The sequence below is a fragment of the Pseudophryne corroboree genome, chromosome 11 (assembly GCF_028390025.1).
Source record: "Pseudophryne corroboree isolate aPseCor3 chromosome 11, aPseCor3.hap2, whole genome shotgun sequence".
NCBI classification, from domain to species: Eukaryota; Metazoa; Chordata; class Amphibia; order Anura; family Myobatrachidae; genus Pseudophryne; species Pseudophryne corroboree.
Genome location: NC_086454.1, coordinates 311,614,607 through 311,630,594, shown reverse-complemented (window position 1 = coordinate 311,630,594; position 15,988 = coordinate 311,614,607). Strand labels below are relative to the sequence as shown.

Sequence of the window (15,988 nt, the reverse complement as noted above, 5' to 3'; positions counted from 1 at the left end):
TGTAGAACCCAACAACAAGGATTGGCAGATACTGCTAAGAGCTTGTTTACCTTCCAATGTTGACGCAACTCAATTTTTAGCTGACTGTGCATTGGATAAAGATGTACCGCTTACAGACGTGTACAACAAGGATAATGTAAAAAGGATAAATTTACAGCTAAAGGAGTATTTCCCAGCCGTTGTTAAATGGAATAAAATATTTTCCATTAAGCAAAAGGAGTCCGAAACGGCAACAGAATATTTTCACCGGGCACTATTAGAAATGGCAAAGTACACTGGTATAGAAGACATTAAGACCAACCCAAACCATCGAGAAGTAGCAGTATCTGTACTGATGGATGGTTTGAAAGAAACATTGAAAGCTAGGGTACAGACCACGCAACCATGCTGGCGAGGTCTGTCAGTGTCCACATTGAGAGAGGCTGCTATTGATCACGACAGAAACATCACTAGGCACAGGGAATCGCAAAGTGATAAGTTGATGTCCGTAAGTATACAGGCGCTGACCACAAGGCAGCCTGCGTATGTACCACCGAATCCTGTGGGTAAGGCAAGTGTAATAACATGTTTTTCTTGTAACAGACCGGGACACTTTGCACGAGAATGTAGAACAAAGAATGTACAAAGATCTTTTCAACCCCCTAGACAACAACACAACACACGACATTGGGAGCAGGGTCCACAGAGGCGGAGTTTTGAGCCACATACAGGGGAAACAAAAAGATATCCCCCGAACAGAGATTGGCATGCCTCTGGTAGTTCCCAGCTAACTCCCTCACAAGTAGTCGCTGCCAGCGGGATTCAGGGAGGTCAGCATACCCAATAGGGGTGTGGCCATACCTGTAATCTGCACCCAGTTAAGTTGATTGCTAGTCTTGGAAGCGAACCAGAGATTGCAATCAATGTAGCTGGTAAAACTTTAAACTTTCTTGTAGACACAGGGGCGGCCAAGTCAGTGATAAATTCGACAGTGGGCATGAGAACCACTGGTAGGACAATTCCAGCCATGGGAGTAACAGGAGTAGTCCAGCACTACCCTGTTAGCAAACCAGCCGAGATTACAATAGGGCCTTTGCATACCAAGCATTCCTTTTTGCTGGCTGCATCGGCACCAACTAATCTCCTGGGAAGAGACTTACTATGTAAAATGGGTTGCGTCATTTATTGTACTCCTGAAGGTGTATTCTTGGACATACCTGAGAATCACGCTCAGGAAGTACGAGACATGTTAGACTCCCCATCAAAATTAATGTCACATTCCATTATGACAAATAGGAATCCATCCCAAGTAGAAGAGATGACATCTCAGATACCAGAGTCACTTTGGACAAAAGATGGACAGGACACTGGATTAATGGCAAACGTAGCTCCAGTAGTTGTACAAGTAAAAGATGGTAGGATAGCTCCAAAAATCCCACAGTATCCTCTGAAGCCAGAGGTGGAGTTAGGAGTTTTCCCAGTAATAGAGCGCTTGCTACAACAGGGCATTCTAGTAAGAACGTCCAGCACAGCAAATAGTCCCATCTTCCCTGTTAAAAAGAGTGGGGGGAGGGGTTACAGGCTAGTGCAAGATCTAAGGGGGATTAACAAAATAGTTGAGAGTCAGTTCCCCGTAGTGCCTAATCCAGCTGTCATCCTAATGCAAATTCCTCCCACTGCCAAATTTTTCACTGTTATTGACCTCTGCTCCGCATTCTTTTCGGTACCTCTGCACCCTGACAGCCAATATTTGTTTGCATTCACATACAGAGGAGTCCAATACACGTGGACTCGGTTACCCCAAGGTTTCATAGATAGTCCAAGTATATTTTCTCAGGCTTTGCATGATTGTTTACAGTCTTTCCAACCGGAGAGTGGATCAGTGTTGATACAGTACGTGGATGATCTACTACTGTGTTCTGATTCATTGGAAGCTTCCCTGAAGGATACGAAACAGCTCCTGTTTCATCTTTCAGACACAGGTCACAAGGTTTCCAAAGACAAGTTACAATTATGCCAAACTAAGGTAAAATATTTGGGACACTGTCTAACACAAGGACTGAGACACCTGACCGCTGATAGAATCCAAGCCATTAGAGACATGACACTGCCACAAACCCAGCAACAGATCAGGACGTTTCTAGGAATGTGTGGGTATTGCCGTAATTGGATCCCAGGGTTTTCCATATTGGCGCTACCTTTGCAGGAAATGGTCTCCTCAAACAAACCTGATCGGATTTCGCATACAGACGAATCCGAAACAGCATTTGAGAGACTCAAACAATGCCTAACGCAGGCACCAGCACTAGGTATGCCAGACTATGGGAAACCCTTTGAACTATACGGAACAGAAAGTGCTGGGTGCGCAGCAGGTGTACTAACACAAAAACACGGTGATGCCAGCAGGCCAGTTGCATATTACAGCGCTCAGCTAGACACGGTAGCGCGATCCCTCCCCACATGCTTGCGTAGCGTTGCGGCGATAGCATTGCTAGTGACAAAAAGCGAAGATGTCGTGCTAGGCCACAACCTCACAATCCATACACCGCATGCGGTATCTGCCTTATTGAATTCTGCCCAAACCAGACACGTCTCATCAGCAAGGTTTACAAGATGGGAATTGGCATTAATGGCCCCAGTAAACATCACCATAAGGAGATGCAGTGCATTAAATCCTGCAACATTTCTCCCAGGTGTGCCTGGTCAGGCACAAAGGGTGGAAGGTGAGAGTGATGGGGAAGGAGGATTTAATGCAAAGGAAGATACACATGATTGTATGGAATATTTGACCCAAAATTTTACCGCAAGGCCTGACAGTGACAATCCACTGGAAGATGCAGAACTCACGTTCTACACGGACGGTAGTTGTCACAGACAGTCAGACTCGGGAGACTTGTGTACTGGATACGCAGTCGTAGATGACCAAGACACCATAGAAGCGGAACCGCTAGGCCCACCTCACTCAGCCCAGGTTGCTGAACTGGTCGCCCTAACCAGAGCATGTGAATTGGCTAAGGGTAAGTCAGCCAATATCTACACCGATTCCAGATACACCTTCGGGGTAGTACATGATTTCGGAGCCCTATGGCGGCTCAGAAATTTCATGACGGCAGCTGGCACACCGATAGCGCATGCAGCTCATATAAAAAGGCTTCTAACAGCGATACAGGAACCCGACAGAGTGGCTGTTATCAAATGTAAAGCACATACATATAGTCAAGACCCAGTATCCCTTGGTAACAGCCGAGCAGACGAAGCCGCAAAGCTTGCAGCTGCTACCCCCATACAGACAGACACCACACAACTGATGGTATTTAATACCATCAACACACAAAAGTTGTGTGAGATGCAGAATTTGTGTTCCACACAGGAAAGAGCAGTCTGGAAGGCAAAGGGATATGGCCAGGAGTCCTCAGGGCTCTGGACGGATGGACATGGTAAACCAGTGGCCCCCAGGGCATACCTTCCATGTCTGGCTGAAGCAGCTCACGGGCTGACTCATCTAGGCAAGGAGGGGATGTGCAAATTGGTAAGAGCATACTGGTGCGCCCCAGGATTCTCCTCTCATGCGGGTAAAAGAGCAATGTCATGCCTTACCTGTCTGAGAAAGAATATTGGAAAAGCAATACCTACAGAACCATCCCATATCCCACCTGCCGGCGGCCCTTTCCAGGTAATACAAATTGACTTCATTCAATTACCCCCATGTCGAAATTTGAAATATGTACTTGTTTGTATAGATGTTTTCTCGAATTGGGTCGAAGCTTTTCCAGCAGCTACAAATACCGCTATGTTTACAGCTAAGAAAATTGTGCAGGAATTTGTATGTAGATATGGTATCCCTAGAATCATTGAAAGTGATAGGGGTACCCATTTTACAGGTGATGTCTTTCAAGGAATGTGTAAGTTGATGGGAATTGATAGTAAGCTGCACACTCCGTACCGTCCACAGGCGAGTGCGAAGGTCGAAAGAGTGAACAGCACTATTAAAAATAAATTGAGTAAAGTAATGACAGAGACAGGATTGACGTGGCCAGAAGCTTTACCCATTGTTTTGTATAGCATCAGAACCACTCCCAGGTCCCCTCTTAATCTGTCTCCTTTTGAAATCTTGTTTGGTCGACAACCGCATGTCATGATTAACCCTCAGGATGATTTGAAATGTAACAATGAAGTAACTGTAAAGTACTTGATTAACATGAGTAAGCAGTTGAGGAGTCAAAATGATAATCTGAAGTTGATGATTCCTGATTTACCAGATAGTAATTGTCATGACATTGAACCTGGGAATTATGTAATGATACGAAATTTTCTACGCTCAGGTTGTCTTATTGATAGATGGGAAGGACCATACCAGGTCTTATTGACTAGCACCACAGCATTGAAGGTTGCTGAGAGAGAGACTTGGGTCCATTCATCCCACTGCAAAAAGGTTGCTGATCCAGAGAAGTCCCGTGATAAGGAACAGACGGTAGAGGTTGTATCACTAGAGTGTCTGTTCCAGGAGGACTGAGGCGGCACTTGAGCCTTGAAGACCGGAAGCAGTTGTCGACTCCCCTCTCCCTTTTATTGTTTTTCTCCACTTCCCAGCCCCTCTCCCTTAAAAATTTCTTTTTCCCCCTTCTCATTCTTCTCTATTTCCTCCTCAAAGATGGACTTGCCCCAAGAGACTGTGATCCGGATTTTGATGTTAACCATGATGTTGACCAGAGCAGTCTGTTCCGGCGAGAGTACCATAGAGGTCGAAAGAGGTTCTGGAATGGGTTCCGATTATGATGATGGAGGCGTAGTTTTCCAAGATCAACCAAACCAACAAGCAAAGGCGAGTATCAGAAAACGATCCGATAGAAGAAATTGTGATGGATTGTTAGCTGAAGAAAATTGTATCTGTAGGCTCTGTGATAATCTGGTTGAAGATGGATGCATAAAGAAATGCCAATCTAGTTTTAATATCCATATGGACCGGCATCCATTGAGTGACTATCACTCCTTAGTGGGTAACGTGTTAAACCAAACAGATTGTTGGGTATGCTCTCAAGTACCTCAGGGTCACAGCAAATCAGGGCTAGTACCATTTCCTTTAACGTTAGGGGAGGTACTTGAGCTAAGTGGTGGGAGACCGGTGGATCGGAGGTTTAACATCTCCAGCCCTCCTAGTTTGAAGCTCCACCAATACCATGTGGATAGGTCCCTCATATGTTTTAACATCTCCAATCCCAGAAAACCGGGAAATTGGGAAGTGTCATGGAGCAACCTTACCATGACCTTTTCACACAGAGCAGATAGAATGCCTACAGATACAGAGCTCGTACGCCACATAGCCAGTAGAGGAAAATCTTTCCGGTATCGATATACCTTAGGAAATAGGATTACTAGAGTTGGAGAGGTATCACCAGGATACTGTGCACATATCGTACAAACTGATACGTGCATTAAGCAGATGGAAGAATTAGGGTCAGGAGATTTCACCTGGAAGGTTTGTAACATGGTCATGTCCTTCTCCGTCCCTTATGTTCTCCCCGATGATGCATATTTCATATGCGGGAGAAAGGCGTACAAGTGGCTTGCCCCAAACTCTGAAGGATTGTGTTATATTGGAAAAGTATTGCCTGAAGTGATGACTGTTACACATGACAAAATGAAGGACATACACCGTGGTGCCCAAGCTCCTTATACTCACACTCATTACGAGCACCGAGTTAAAAGACAACTGTCAGAAAGGTTAGAGCATCCGGCCTCTGATCTTATCCATGAATCCACCGGGATTCAGGTTCTGGTAGCGTTAGATTTCACTCGCACCGCTCGAGGTGTGATGAATTATAGATACATTTCCGCACTCGCCAATTTGTTAGATAATATCACTGAAATGTATGATGACACGTTTAGATACACTGGAAGAGAACTTCAAGCTTACAAAACAGAACTAGTTCAGCATAGGATGGTTCTTAATTATCTTACAGCAGTAACAGGCGGATATTGTGTTACATTGGCAACACAGTACGGCATAAAGTGTTGCACGTATATCACAAATAGCACCGAGGATCCGGTAGAGGTCATAGACCAAAAGATGGACGATATTCTCCAATTGAAGTGGGAATTTCGTCGAAAACACAATCTCACCCTTGCTGCTGTAGGTAATGAGCTGACTGGTTGGGTGTCATGGTTGAACCCGCGAAATTGGTTCTCCGGTTTAGGAGACTGGGCTCAAGGAGTCATAATGGATGTTGGAAAGTTTCTCCTATGTATCTTGGGTGTTGTTATATCGATTGGATTGATATTTAGATGCGGGCAGGCTTTAATGAGGTGCAAACAAAGTACAAAAGTGATGAGCTTGAGGAGCGAGGAAACTGTAATTAACCTGGATTTGATTTATGACCCAATGATAGAAACCAGAATGTGATGAAAATGCGATTATACGGTCCGTTTCTTTCACCTGTTTTTCTGCTTTTCTCCCAGATACAAAGACCCCCTTGGACGAGGAAGCTGACGAGACGAGATGTATACAGACAACGGATTGACCAAAGAAGAAGATTTGACAACTTTAAATATGGACACTTGATGAACTTTGCCATGGATCCCCAGTTTCCCTAGTACTTTTAAACTCACGCTAGCCCAACATTTTTTGTAAATCTGATGGCACTGACAAAGCTTGTTGCTCATGCCTAAGGAGCAATACAGCGCAAAGAAGACGACTCTCAACAGATACCGAACACAACTTCAACAACAGATGTACATTTCCCTGACATAGAATATCATTGCATTTTTCGTAAGTGTTCTTTATCTTCATCTCTACAACCCTCAGGTAACGACACACATAGACGATAGGGAATACAGGCACAGATAGCAGCAACCACATACCTCCCCCATTCATGTATCATCAACTAAAATGTGCATCCCCATTTTGTTACAACCACAGCCGAAATGAGCTCGGTAGAGTTTGACAGCCCATCCACAGACCTGTACCACAGGATAAGAAGGAATTCAAATGTATACTTCGCAATACCTCGAAGCTTGATTTACCACACGTACGGCACGATGATACATGACCCTCCAAACATGGACTCATACACACATGCTTCTGCTTTCTCACTAGGTCATACCCTCTTCACACCTACTCCACTCTTCTCCCCTACCCAACCATGGAAATCAATTAACCCCTGACTTACATTTTTCTCCTTAAATATTTTAGAAGGTGGCAGTTATTATTGACTGCCAAAGGGTGGACTGTCAAAGTCAGAAAAATGTCTCTATGCACGTTGCCATATTTGCACCGCACACTGGTCCGCGCTGCGCATGCGTACGCTCTCCCGTGAAGGCGCATACCCGCGATAGCGTGCACTCGCAGGCGCGGTATGCGTATTTACGGTAGAGTTTATGTAGTCGTAGCGTGCGACTCATTCGTTACATATTTTCACAATTAATGTAGTTTGTAGATCATGGTCCCCTTGATAGATTCTGAAAGTTTGGTTAAAATAGAAGGTCCCTGGTTAAAGGAATCCCTCTTTGTATCGTACGAAGGGTCTGACAGGAATCATACAGCAGTGTTTGGTACCCATCGGAAGAGTATTTAATTAGTAATATTCCGGTGTTGGTTTGGAGCGTATTAATCGCTCGTGCGAATAGTTATGGACATAAGAAGTTTATGTCCATTTCTATTATTTACACATACTCAGGTATGCGGCGGGAAACCCAGTTTCCCACCCACCTGAGCTGTTGGAAATCGTCACAGCCCACCTGTATGAATCACCCTATGACCTTTTGTTATGATGCAGGGCCGAATTCCTTCGGCCAATGGACAATGGGATTGTAGGACCAGGAGATTGCATTGTGTGTGGGGCATAAATAGGCAGGCCGACCACATCCAGCTCTCACTCTCTCATCAACGGTTATCTGCTGATAGCCGGGAGCTGGATATCGAGGCGCAGGCGATCATACCCTTTGTGCGTAAGTTTCTCTCCGTAATCATTGTCTTTCTGTGAGCCAATTTCTCTCATCTCTCTCTCTCTCTCTCTCTCTCTCTCTCTCTCTCTCTCTCTCTCTCTCTCCCTGTTCTGTTCTCTCATATCTCCCCTAGACTAGGCTAGTATTGTATTGTATTAGATAGTATTGTATTGTATTGCATTTAGGTCAGTGTAGTATTGTCTTTTTGTATTTATTGTTTAGTTCTGTGGTTAGGAAGTCTCTGTTATATTGTAGTGTATCATTTGTACTGTTATCCCCTTTTACAAATATATTAGATATAATACAGTTAATAGGCTTTGGAACCTAAACCAGTATCTGTGTATTTTCTATAGTATTAAGTGTTCACTTGAGCGTCGGTGACGCTCAAGCAGCTTTGTAGTTAGTCAGGTTACACAAGGTTGCACTTACACCCTGTATTCACATTAAGTTATTCTGTGTATTTCATTGGTATAAGGTTTAAACATTAAGGTATAGCGTTGTGAGCGTCTGCGCCGCTGGTGACCTCCTCGTGGTCTCGAGCGTATGCTACGCCATAGCGAATCATTACTCTAGTCATAGCCAATAACGTGTCCTGTGATCACTGGGCCGTGAGCGAACGTGACGCTTGAGCGTCTCGCCTACGGCTGAGCGATCGTTACGCAACTAGCGTACCATTACGGTACTTCTTAAGCAAACAGCGTACAGTGTTCTTAGACTTCATAAAGGGTTATAATTACGACAAAAGGAATTTAGCATTGTCAGGGAGCACTGCTATCAGTAAAGAATCTAGTAGAAAAAGGACTTACTGTAAAGTTTCAGAATAATAAGTGTTTTATCCAAAACGGAAGAGAAACACTAGCTACAGCCAGAATAAAAGAACATTTATACTGTCTGGATATCGCAGCACAGCAGGCAAAGCTGAGTACACAGAAACACGCTGACTGTATTCACAAGTGGCATAGAAGATTAGGACACAGACACCCAGATTGCATAAAGGAAATGCAGAAGAGAGACCTAGCCAGGGATCTCAAAGTGTCAGACTGTTCAGAAATGATGAAGTGTCAATGCTGCATAAAAGCGAAAGCGACAAGGACAACAATACCTAAGAAAAGTGAAACCAGAGCTTCCAGACCACTAGACCTGGTACATAGTGATGTATGCGGACCTATGAAAACGCGAACCGTAGGAGACAAAAGGTATATGCTGACATTCATTGATGACTACTCCAGGTTCACAGTCACTTATCTAATAAAAAGTAAAGATGAAGTCTTTGAAAAGCTGCAAGACTATGTGAACATGACCAGAAACAGGTTCAAGAGGAATATGCTAACTCTACGCAGCGACAATGGAGGCGAGTTCACAGGACAGAAAATAGAACGGTACTTAAGAGGACTCGGTATTGAGCATCAGAAGACAGTACCATATACACCAGAGCAAAATGGCGTATCTGAGAGGAAAAACAGATCACTAACAGAAATGATAAGGTGCATGCTTACAGATTCAGGACTACCTGATAAATATTGGGGTGAAGCAGCAGCAACAGTCACCTATCTTCAAAACAGACTACTTTCCAAAGCAGTAAGGAAGACACCATATGAGCTGTGGCACGGTAAGAAACCCAGCTTAAAGCACATTAGAGTTTTTGGATGCAGAGCCTTCGTTTACATTCCTGCTGAAAAACTAAGCAAGTTGCAGAACCGAGCAGAAGAGGGAGTTCTAGTCGGCTATAGTGAACATTCAAAAGGCTACAGAATCTTAAATCCAAGAACTGGAAAAGTAGTTATAAGCAACAGTGTGACATTCATAGAAGAAACACGAGATGATGTCATAACTCCAGTAGACTCTACTGAAGAAGAAGAAAGCACTGAATCCAAAGAAACAGATGAAGTAGTGATCACTCAAGAAGTTGAAGTACAACACAAGACAAATACCAGCGACACTCATGAGAGTGCATCCGAGGGTGTGAGATGCTCTTCAAGAGAAAATAAGGGAAAAGCACCTACACGTTTATCTTACAAAGCAAAAGCCATTAACATGCAAGAACCTGCATCACGAGAAGAAGTTGCTAAAGGATATTCACAGAAATTTGGAGAAGATTATGATGAAACGTTTGCTCCAGTTGTGAAGCACACTACCATTAGAACCTTACTCCTAACAGCAGCCATAAAGGGTATGAAAGTGAAACATTTCGATGTAAAGACGGCTTTCCTACATGGTGAACTAAAGGAAGATATATACATGGAACAACCACCAGGCTTCGTGAACTCTCAGAACCCAGATCACGTATGTAAACTGAACAAAAGTATATATGGTCTTAAACAAGCAGCAAGAGCATGGAATACAAAGATAAATGGAGTTCTGACAGAAAAGGGATTCATCAGAAGCAAAGCAGACCCATGTCTCTATACAAAGTTGATAGAGGGAAGATGGTTCTATATATTAATTTACGTGGACGATTTGCTAGTTTGTTTCGAACAAGAAGGGGACGAAGTTGAATTGTTACAAGAACTAAACCGTCAGTTTGAAACAAAAGACCTCGGCCACATAACGCATTACTTGGGAATGCAAATCTCAAGAGAAGGTGATGGAACATTCACACTAAGTCAGAAATACAAAATTCAGGAAACCATTGAGGAATTTGGTATACAAGATGCAAAGACAGCAAGCACTCCTATGGAGACAAGTTATGAAAAGGAACCAAATGATCAGAGCAACCTGTTAGAGAATAACCATCTATACAGAAAAGCCATAGGAAAATTGCTATACATTGCAACCGTCACCAGACCAGATATCTCCACAGCAGTCGGGATTTTAAGCAGAAAAGTCTCAAAACCAACAAAGATGGATTGGAACGCAGTTAAGAGGGTAATTCGTTACTTAAAGGGAACGATTAACAAGAAGCTTAAGCTCTCAGCAAACACAAGTCACAAGTTAACAGGATATGTTGACGCAGATTGGGCTGGAGACACAAGTGACAGAAAATCCACAAGTGGATATCTATTCTCTATTGGAGAAGGATTAATCAGCTGGACAAGCAAGAAGCAGTCTACCGTAGCACTATCTTCTACAGAAGCTGAATATATTGCAGCAGCTCACGCCAGTCAAGAAGTGGTATGGTTAATGCAACTACTATCAGACCTAGGAATGCCTCAAGAAGAACCTATCAAGATATATGAGGATAATCAAGGATGCATTGCATTAGCACAAACAGAAAGAGTGAACCCAAGAACCAAGCACATTGATGTCAAGCATCACTTCCTGAGGGATCTACAGGAACAAGGTCTTATAGAGTTGAACTATTGCCCAACAGAAGATATGACAGCTGATATCATGACTAAGCCTCTTACCAGAGAGAGACATTGGAGACTTACGTCAAAGATGGGTCTAACTGAAGAAACCCAGTCTGTTGAGAAGGGGTGTTGAAATATGGACAACAGACTATGGTTTCGTTTATATGCATGTAGTTACCGTACAGGGGCAGCAGATGGCGCTGTATAGTTACAGAGATGTAGTGTTTGTCTGTTGCATATGTTATGTACTTGTTTGTTTTACCTCACATGTGTTATTCTAGAAGAGTCTCTGAGGGAGAAGGAGATAAGCTGATGATACTGAAACCTGTTGTATTGATCCTGCTATTTCAGTACTATATAAACAAGATATACATCTCAAGTCTCGTTCTGTCTGTATACAAGGTAACTCCTGAGGTAATACTTTATCTAAGGCTCCCCACTGCACACCTATGGTATCGATCCATCGCACTATACCAACAGTCCGTACTTATACTGGCAGGAAAAAGAGGCAATTTGGAGGCCCTTGCACAAACTGGCTTTATTCTACCTAAGTTGCCCTCCCACAAGTGTGTACTCCGAAAGAGTGTTTAGTGCCGCCGCTCACCTTGTCAGCAATCGGCGTACGAGGTTACATCCAGAAAATGTGGAGAAGATGATGTTCATTAAAATGAATTATAATCAATTCCTCCGTGGAGACATTGACCAGCAGCAATTGCCTCCACAAAGTACACAGGGAGCTGAGATGGTGGATTCCAGTGGGGACGAATTGATAATCTGTGAGGAGGGGGATGTACACGGTGATATATCGGAGGATGATGATGAGGTGGACATCTTGCCTCTGTAGAGCCAGTTTGTGCAAGGAGAGATTAATTGCTTCTTTTTTGGTGGGGGTCCAAACCAACCCGTCATTTCAGTCACAGTCGTGTGGCAGACCCTGTCACTGAAATGATGGGTTGGTTAAAGTGTGCATGTCCTGTTTATACAACATAAGGGTGGGTGGGAGGGCCCAAGGACAATTCCATCTTGCACCTCTTTTTTCTTTAATTTTTCTTTGCGTCATGTGCTGTTTGTGGAATGTTTTTTGGAAGGGCCATCCTGCGTGACACTGCAGTGCCACTCCTAGATGGGCCCGGTGTTTGTGTCGGCCACTAGGGTCGCTTATCTTACTCACACAGCTACCTCATTGCGCCTCTTTTTTTCTTTGCGTCATGTGCTGTTTGGGGAGGGTTTTTTGGAAGGGCCATCCTGCGTGACACTGCAGTGCCACTCCTAGATGGGCCCGGTGTTTGTGTCGGCCACTAGGGTCGCTTATCTTACTCACACAGCTACCTCATTGCGCCTCTTTTTTTCTTTGCGTCATGTGCTGTTTGGGGAGGGTTTTTTGGAAGGGCCATCCTGCGTGACACTGCAGTGCCACTCCTAGATGGGCCCGGTGTTTGTGTCGGCCACTAGGGTCGCTTATCTTACTCACACAGCTACCTCATTGCGCCTCTTTTTTTCTTTGCGTCATGTGCTGTTTGGGGAGGGTTTTTTGGAAGGGCCATCCTGCGTGACACTGCAGTGCCACTCCTAGATGGGCCCGGTGTTTGTGTCGGCCACTAGGGTCGCTTATCTTACTCACACAGCTACCTCATTGCGCCTCTTTTTTTCTTTGCGTCATGTGCTGTTTGGGGAGGGTTTTTTGGAAGGGCCATCCTGCGTGACACTGCAGTGCCACTCCTAGATGGGCCCGGTGTTTGTGTCGGCCACTAGGGTCGCTTATCTTACTCACACAGCTACCTCATTGCGCCTCTTTTTTTCTTTGCATCATGTGCTGTTTGGGGAGGGTTTTTTGGAAGGGCCATCCTGCGTGACACTGCAGTGCCACTCCTAGATGGGCCCGGTGTTTGTGTCGGCCACTAGGGTCGCTTATCTTACTCACACAGCTACCTCATTGCGCCTCTTTTTTTCTTTGCGTCATGTGCTGTTTGGGGAGGGTTTTTTGGAAGGGCCATCCTGCGTGACACTGCAGTGCCACTCCTAGATGGGCCCGGTGTTTGTGTCGGCCACTAGGGTCGCTTATCTTACTCACACAGCTACCTCATTGCGCCTCTTTTTTTCTTTGCGTCATGTGCTGTTTGGGGAGGGTTTTTTGGAAGGGCCATCCTGCGTGACACTGCAGTGCCACTCCTAGATGGGCCCGGTGTTTGTGTCGGCCACTAGGGTCGCTTATCTTACTCACACAGCTACCTCATTGCGCCTCTTTTTTTCTTTGCGTCATGTGCTGTTTGGGGAGGGTTTTTTGGAAGGGCCATCCTGCGTGACACTGCAGTGCCACTCCTAGATGGGCCCGGTGTTTGTGTCGGCCACTAGGGTCGCTTATCTTACTCACACAGCTACCTCATTGCGCCTCTTTTTTTCTTTGCGTCATGTGCTGTTTGGGGAGGGTTTTTTGGAAGGGCCATCCTGCGTGACACTGCAGTGCCACTCCTAGATGGGCCCGGTGTTTGTGTCGGCCACTAGGGTCGCTTATCTTACTCACACAGCTACCTCATTGCGCCTCTTTTTTTCTTTGCGTCATGTGCTGTTTGGGGAGGGTTTTTTGGAAGGGCCATCCTGCGTGACACTGCAGTGCCACTCCTAGATGGGCCCGGTGTTTGTGTCGGCCACTAGGGTCGCTTATCTTACTCACACAGCTACCTCATTGCGCCTCTTTTTTTCTTTGCGTCATGTGCTGTTTGGGGAGGGTTTTTTGGAAGGGACATCCTGCGTGACACTGCAGTGCCACTCCTAGATGGGCCCGGTGTTTGTGTCGGCCACTAGGGTCGCATATCTTACTCACACAGCTACCTCATTGCGCCTCTTTTTTTCTTTGCGTCATGTGCTGCTTGGGGAGGGTTTTTTGGAAGGGACATCCTGCGTGACACTGCAGTGCCATTCCTAGATGGGCCAGGTGTTTGTGTCGGCCACTAGGGTCGCTTAGCTTAGTCATCCAGCGACCTAGGTGCAAATTTTAGGACTAAAAATAATATTGTGAGGTGTGAGGTATTCAGAATAGACTGAAAATGAGTGTAAATTATGGTTTTTGAGGTTAATAATACTTTGGGATCAAAATGACCCCCAAATTCTATGATTTAAGCTGTTTTTTAGTGTTTTTTTAAAAAAAACACCCGAATCCAAAACACACCCGAATCCAACAAAAAAAATTCGGTGAGGTTTTGCCAAAACGCGGTCGAACCCAAAACACGGCCGCGGAACCGAACCCAAAACCAAAACACAAAACCCGAAAAATTTCAAGTGCACATCACTATAGAGAATACGCTTTCTGCATTGATGCCACAACATTTGTCATTCATTATAATGCATCCTGCTATTTAGCTTTTAGAAGTGTAAACAAAACATTCCCTCTTAATTCTGCACATTCCTCCCAAATGGACAATAAAACGTTACCATGGCCGAAGATATCGTCAGGATCTCCTCTGCGGTTTTCTTCTTCAAACATTCTACCACAGCGTCAGGATGGCAACCAGAGATATTAACCACCGCCTACAGTGTGGACAAGCAGATAAGGAAATTTAGGATCCTCTGTGTAAATCAAAACATTTAAAAAAGTAACAAAGGTGTTGATAAGAAATAATAGTGCTCAAAATGTGTTCGCCATATAATGTCCCAAACTGAAACTATGTAATATTTCGGTATATAATGACCAGTGCACTGTATTTCCTCAGGTATTGTTATGCTCCACAGTTATTATTTTTTGTGTATCACCAGATACTATTACACTGCTATTACTGTATCAAAAATGTTTTGAAACTAATTTTAAAATCTAAATATATGATATAAACAAAGACCATAAACATGAGCTATAGCACTGACCCAGGCTCCCACACACATGAACTCTAGTTATGACCCGTGCTCCCACACACATGAACTCTAGCTATGACCCAGGCTCCCATAAACATGACCTCTAGCTATGACCCAGGCTCCCACCTAGCTATGACCCGGGCTCCCATACACATGAACTCTAGCCATGACCCTGGCTTCCATACATATGAACTCTAGCTATGACCCGGGCTCCCTTAAATATAACCTCTAGCTATGACCCAGGCTCCTATACACATGAACTCTAGCTATGACACGGGCTCCCATAAACAAGACCTCTAGCTATGACCAAGGCTTCCATACACATGAACTCTAGCTATGACCCAGGCTCCCATAAATATAACCTCTAGCTGTTACCCAGGCTCCCATAAACATGACCTTTAGCCATGACCCAGGCTTCCATAAACCTGAACTCTAACTATGACCAAGTCTTCCATACACATGAACTCTAGCTATGACCAAGGCTTCCATACACATGAACCCTAGCTATGACCCAGGCTCCCATAAACATGAACTCTAGCTATGACCCAGGCTCCCATAAATATAACCTCTAGCTATGACCCGGGCTCCCATAAACATGAAATCTAGCTCTGACCCGGGCTCCCATAGACATGAACAAACATATGTGTACAACTCAGCACACCAGCAAATATCCGCCATGCTTAGCAACAGGTGACCCTCAAAGCCTTCACTAGCGGGTCCCAGCTCCTTCTGCTTTGTTGTTGGCAATGTTTGTTGCAGTGTGTAACACTTGTGTAAAATGCCTGCTGACACAGTATATGATTACAGATGAAGGGAGTTTTCTCCAGTACTAGTATTCCAGAAAACATTTCTCAGATATTACAGATTTCATTAAGTGTTTCAATCTTTCTGCTAGAACCGTTTGTAGCCCATAGAACTCTGGTCACTAAACTACT

General features: G+C 44.5%; 1 protein-coding gene across 1 annotated transcript in view; it reads right to left on the bottom strand.

The window, feature by feature from the left end:
* Positions 1 to 15,988, bottom strand: part of LOC134969576 (fatty acyl-CoA hydrolase precursor, medium chain-like) — a 52,367-nt gene that overhangs the window by 18,138 nt on the left and 18,241 nt on the right. Inside the window, exon 7 of the mRNA XM_063945621.1 lies at positions 14,640 to 14,735. Within this exon, the coding sequence (XP_063801691.1) occupies positions 14,640 to 14,735 (96 nt within the window). The remainder of the gene's footprint in view (positions 1 to 14,639; positions 14,736 to 15,988) is intronic.